The sequence below is a fragment of the Marmota marmota genome, unplaced genomic scaffold (genome assembly GCF_001458135.2).
Source record: "Marmota marmota marmota unplaced genomic scaffold, marMar, whole genome shotgun sequence".
Lineage (NCBI taxonomy): Eukaryota > Metazoa > Chordata > Mammalia > Rodentia > Sciuridae > Marmota > Marmota marmota.
Genome location: NW_026000019.1, coordinates 23,958,432 through 23,964,514, shown reverse-complemented (window position 1 = coordinate 23,964,514; position 6,083 = coordinate 23,958,432). Strand labels below are relative to the sequence as shown.

At 44.7% G+C, this 6,083-nt stretch overlaps 1 protein-coding gene across 1 annotated transcript in view; it reads right to left on the bottom strand.

Moving 5' to 3' along the window:
• Aldh9a1 (aldehyde dehydrogenase 9 family member A1) overlaps positions 1–5,844 on the bottom strand; it is a 27,152-nt gene extending 21,308 nt beyond the window's left edge. Inside the window, exons 1-2 of the mRNA XM_015491898.2 lie at positions 5,688–5,844; positions 3,787–3,835 (exon numbers count right to left, since the gene is read on the bottom strand). Coding sequence (XP_015347384.2) covers positions 3,787–3,835; positions 5,688–5,844 — 206 coding nt within the window. The remainder of the gene's footprint in view (positions 1–3,786; positions 3,836–5,687) is intronic.
• Between the last annotated feature and the right edge of the window lie 239 nt (positions 5,845–6,083).

The window sequence follows — 6,083 nt, the reverse complement described above, 5'->3', positions numbered from 1 at the left end:
TTAAGGTTTCTATAGCAAATGGAAAAGAACATTTTGCCCCAGTCATGACCCTTCTACATGGCAAGGTTGTTTTACAGGATGAAGTCATAAAACAAAATGGAGTCACATTTGCTTCTCCTATCACAACTACTGTCCATCAGAAGCAGATGGTGACACCAGGATTTGGTGATGTGCACCGCAGGTCTCCAGGATTACTGCAGCAAGGACGGGCGATTTATGTGTACAAACACTCTAAGTTCTGTTTGCTTGTTTTTATTTTTGCTAGTGGGGACTGAACCCAGAGGTGCTTTACCACTGAGCTACACCCCAGTGTTATTAATCTTTGAGACAAGGTCTTGCTCAGTTGCTGAAACTGGCCTGAAACTTTTCTATCCTCCTGCCTACACCTCCTGAATCACTGGGATTACTGGCATGTGTTGGTGGTGCCTGGCTGTATCTCAGATTTTATGGGACAATACCTATTTAAAATATTCTGCCCAACAAATAAATTTTGACTTGTCACATCATGATTTCTGATGTTTACTTTCAAAATGTAATCATGATGTCTGTTGATCTAATTCATAGATCATTAAAATTGCAAGAAAAGCTGAGTATGGTGGCACACACCTGTACTCCCAGCAACTTGGGAGGCGGAGGCTAGAGGATCACAAGTTCAAGGCCAGGTTGGGCAACTTAGAGAGGCCCAAAGCTACTTAGCAAGACCCCATCTCAAATTTAAAAACAAAAAAATTTAAAGGGTGAGGGCTGATGATGTTGCTCAGTGGTAACTGGGTTCAATCAACAGTACCAAACATATATATATATATTTCCAAATTTTGATCTGCACACAGATAATAAGGCTTATATTTCATGTGGGTAACACAGATTCTGTAGTAAAATCACCTTTTTAAAAATATATTTTATAATTGTATTGATTGTTGTAGTTCATAATTTTTTACTTCCAATTTTGGAAAAAAATTGCTATTTTTATGATTGTGTTTAGTCCCTAACAAGTGATATTTATTGTCCTTTTATAATAAAATAAGATATATGGTCTCTTTTTATAAAATATATTATCTTTTTATTTATTTATTTATTTTTAGTTTGAGTATCCAAATATATTGTCATATATATTCATATATTTTCATATACATTCATTTATATATGAATATACCCTAATAGCAACCAAATTTCTGCTTATACATTTTCATGTGTATTCAGTTACATAACTATAAACTATAACTAAAGCAAATTGTAAACATCCATCTCAAAAGAAAAATAACTATATACAAGTTTATATCCATTTCAATATTTTCATGTGTATTTTTACATATATATTCATATTTGTATTCCTGTATATGGATAAAAATGTTCCATCTCTAAACTAGCCCTAACTATTTTTCTACATTAGCTCTATACCTACCAATGCACCTCAGAGAAACCTCTATACATATAAACCATAACATTATATGAATGTACCTATAATATTTGGGGATATAAGGTCATAAATTTACATAAAAACCCATAGATATTATATATATATATATATATATATATATATATATATATATATATATATACACACGCACACACACATACTCATTTCCATAGGCAAAGCCCAGATTTCACACATAATATGACAATATTGCTTATCTTAAAAATAATCCATAAAATGTGTATATATATATTTAATATATAATATTACCTCTATATTCATATGTCTATTCATATATACTGATACATATGTTCCAAAGGTAACCCGTCCCCTAAACCAAAGTAGTAGCTCAGAACTAAACCTAACCCTACCATAATCATAAGTCTTTTAAACAAAAGTTAAAAATATTACTGAATATCCATATGTATTTTCACATACATATTCCATGTTTATATGCATTCATTTTTATGTGTATGTACCCTAATGACAACCCAAATCCTACCCATAAATTTTCATATATATTCAGTTGCATAATCATATCCTATATTTTACCAAAACTGTAAACATCCATCTCAAAAGAAAAATAACTACATGCAAATCCATATCCATTTAAATATTTTCATGTCTATTTTTACATATATGTTCACGTCTGTATTAATATGTATGGTTAAAAATGTTTGAACCCAGTACTACTGTGTTGTGGTCTATTTGACTCTTGAAGTTGAGAAGGGTTTTTGACATACATAGATACGCCATTGTTTGGGGCATGCATTTTTTTTTTTTTTTTGGCTCACCCACCTGCAGAGAAGCTGCTGGTCTGCTTTCTTGGTTTCATGCCACGGAGCAGCCAATAAAATCACTTTGAAAAGAGATTTTTTGTGTGTTTGATAAAGAACAGAAAACACTTAAATTCCTCAGTATACATAATTAGTCAAAAGTAGGTTCATCTCTGAATTAATTAGCTTTCAGTTCAGTTGCATTGTCCAAGGCAAAAATGGCAGTGGCTTACACAAGAAGTTAATGGATTTCTCCGTCATGCTGAGCGGTTGAGGGATAACGAGGTGGCTGCAAAGAGTTAGGCCTTCAGGCATCCTGGTCTTGCTTCTCTGCCATCCTATGCCTCAGCATCCCCGGGTCCCTGGAAAGCCAGTCCACTGAGCTCCTGACAGAAGCGCTCTGGCACAGCGACACCGCGAGGTCTTTCATGTCAGCAACGAGCATCCAAAGTGACTCTGACACAAGCATCTCAACCATGCTCAAAACAACAAGGCGTTGCTTCCAAACTCTGACCCAGAGCACTGATTCCGTGGGGTGTGCATCTAAACAGGGTTCTGTTGATACGTCAGTGCGATGACAGCACGTATGTACCCTCCTCTCAGAGATCACAGTGCCCGCTACACATTTGGAGCTTGAGCAGATGCTGCAGGAAGCAATCTGCTTGGTGTCTCCACACCCAGACTCCCAGACTTCCAGAGCACATCACTGTGTGGCAGGTGACAACTATTAAACCCTCTCTGGGAAATGCTGCTTTAGGATCACGTGCCCAAAAAAATAACAAAAACACAGTGTGGACATAGTTTGAAAGTAAAGGGACATAGCATAAAGGGAGTCGTTTTTCTCTGAAGCAGGAAAAACATCACCCGCTGGAAACGAGGAGGAAAGAAGGTGGAGCTGAGATGGCGCTCCGTCACCACATCTCCCGCCTGCTCCTCCAGCTGCGTGGGTCCTGACCTCTGGGACGCAGCCTACCTCCAGCTCAGGCTGCTCTCAGTTCCCATGAACGCACCTCACCACCTCCTGGACCAGCCAAGCCCTGAGGCCGCGCGGGGAGATAGGAAACGTGCTGACCAGGAGTGACAGGCAGTGTGGAGAACCGGGGCGGAAGGGTGTTTCCACCTCACCCCGTCAGCCTCAGGGTGCAGCAGGCGACTGTTCATCCAGGTCAAGGAAGCTTCCTGTGGATGAGGGAAACAAGGGAACTGGGCAGGGTGTCCCTGAATGGCGGCTTTATTAAGGGTTGATAATAAAATGAGAAAAAGAGAGGAAAAGGGAAAGGCAGGGTGTGGGGACTCCCAGGACATGGAGGGCTGGGGGGGGGGGCGAGAGGGAGGGACAATAGATGCTGTCTAGAGATTTCTGGGTTCAGGATTGCAAAGTCCAGGTGGTGGTGAGACGCGTTCATGGGAACTGAGAGCAGCTGGGCTGGAGGCAAGCTGCGTCCCAGAGGAGAGGAACCACGCAGCTGGAGGAGCAGGCATGAGGTGTGGTGACGGAGCCACATCTTAGCTCCGGCCCTTAACACAGAGCATCTTCAGGAGCCATGTAAAAAGACGTGAAGGGCGGAAGTGGTTCAGTGAGCAGCAGTTACTCACTGGCCTTCTACGCAGGTGTCAGACACCTGAAAACGAGCCAGAAGAAAGGCTGGGAGGGAAAAGGGCAATCGGTTAGGCCTGACAAGTCTGAGGGACGGGCCTGTGTGTTGCCGCAGCAGAGCCAAGGTCTGAGAGAAGCCTGCCACAGCCTTCTGCAAGGGGCCTTGGCGTCCACCGCCCTCGAGTCCTCCTCTGTCCTCAGCCGTGAGAGCCTCCTGCTCTCAACCATGATGCGACAAGGGCACCTGCTCACATTGCTGCCTTAAGCAATGAGAAAACTGGACAAAGGACAGGGAACAATGCACAGACACTGGACAACAGGAAGCACAGGACAGTGCTCTCTGAGAAGGGAGCTGAGGGGACCCTTGAGTTCCCAGCTCTCTGCCTGGAAGGTGTTGGAAGGTGTTAGAAGGTGTTTCCAGGCCACACTGCAGGAAGGGCAACGTCAAGAGTTGAGAAGGCCACGGGGCAGAGCTTGTGGGGGCAGTTCCAGAAAGGAGCGAGCTGTCCAAAGAGTGTTAGGGATCCGTAGAGTCCCCCCATTGACCTCCCTCGTTTTACCAAGATGTAACCAGCATAAAAATCATGTGTACTTAAGGTTACAGTGGGATGCTCTGATACACCTGGTCAGTCTCAGTGATCACCAAGATCAGCTATCCATCACCCTGCCAGGTTTCCACGGGGTGAGTCCGTGTGGGGAGAACACTCGGGACCTACTCTCCTAGCCCATCTCAAGTTCGTGGTATTGTAACTTCAGTCACCATGCTGTGCATTAGACCTTCAGAGCTTGTTCATCCTGTGTAACTGAGCTGCTGGCTCTGTGACCAACACCTGCCGTTTCTCCCACTGCCAACCACTGGAAACCACTACTCTCCTTGCAAAGTCCCTCAATCTGAGGTGGAAACTACCCAGAGCCAAGGGAAAGCCACCAGAAAGGAATGGGTAGAAAAACCCCTTGAGCTCATGTAGGGAATGGAACACCTTGGGTTCCCTCCAGAGGAGAAAGACATCTAGGGTGCTAGGTGAGTCCTCAAAAGGGGAGCGCCTCAACAGAAGGACCAAACCCCAGGCTGATGGCTGCCCTGCGCTGCCCATCAAAGCTCAAAGGCAGGCCTCAGAAGGACCCACCAACCCAAACAGCCTACTTCTGTACCGAAAAAAATAATTCCAGGTTATTTAAAGGAACACACACAAAAAGCCCAACACCTAGCAAAGTTAAAAACCACAGTGTCCTGGAGCCAACAAGTAATTATCAGGTATGACTGGGGGTGGGGTCAGTAGGACAGCACTGGCTTAGCCTCCCCAGCACCTCAGAAGGAAAAATGCAAAGAAACAGAAAAGGACAACCGGTAGCCAGTTGGCAAACCCGTCAAAAGAAACAGACCTGGAGACCACACAGATGGCAGATGGTGTTAAGCCCATTGTCACACTTTGTGTGCTTAAGAAGGTAAAGTGTAAGCCAGGTGCAGGGTGCATGCCTGTAGTCCCATCAGGTTCCAGAGGCAGAGGGAGGAGGCGGGAGGATCCCAAGTTTGAGGCCAGCCTGGGCATTTTGGTGAGATCATGTCTCAAAATAAAACGGAGAAAGGGCTGAGGATGTAGCTCAGGGGTGAAACATGCCTGGGTCAGTCCATGATACAAAAAATAAAATAAAAAATAAAACAGGGTAAATTATAAACATGAGGAGGAAAGTGGGAGACAAATAAAAGACCTGTGTCAAATTTGTAAGATGAAAAACATATTTTCTGCAATAAAAAATACACTGGGTGGCATTAGCAGATTAGATAATGCAGAAGAAAAAAACATCAGTGGATTTGAAGACAGCGGCAGAAACTCTGAAGGAAACAGAGAAACGGAAAAGCCAGCGGACACATGTCAGTGGGCTGTGGGCTGTCTGTGACCCAGCCCGATGTCCCTCGGAAGGGACAGGCGGAATCGCAGGCCCGGGGAGTAGGCTTTCTTTACAGGTTCGCTTTTGCATCCTGATTGCTGCAAGGAGCCCGAGGTTCGCTTCCTGTTGAAGTTGGTGGGGTTCCCGGGGCGGCACGAGGAGACCATCTCGCTTTGTTGCCTGCTGGTCTCCAGTTGGTGAGCTCAAGAGCGGCTCCCGCCTCAGCCTCCCGAGGAGCTGGGACTGCAGGCCCAGGCCACCCGCCCCGCGGGTGACCAGGAGTTCCAGGCCGGGTTTCCTGTGGTCTCTGGGCTTTGCTCTCACTTCAGAACTTTAAACACACTCAGTCCAATTTTCCTACTCGGTGCTAACAGCCTCACCCAGAGTGCTCTTCCAGACAGCCCTT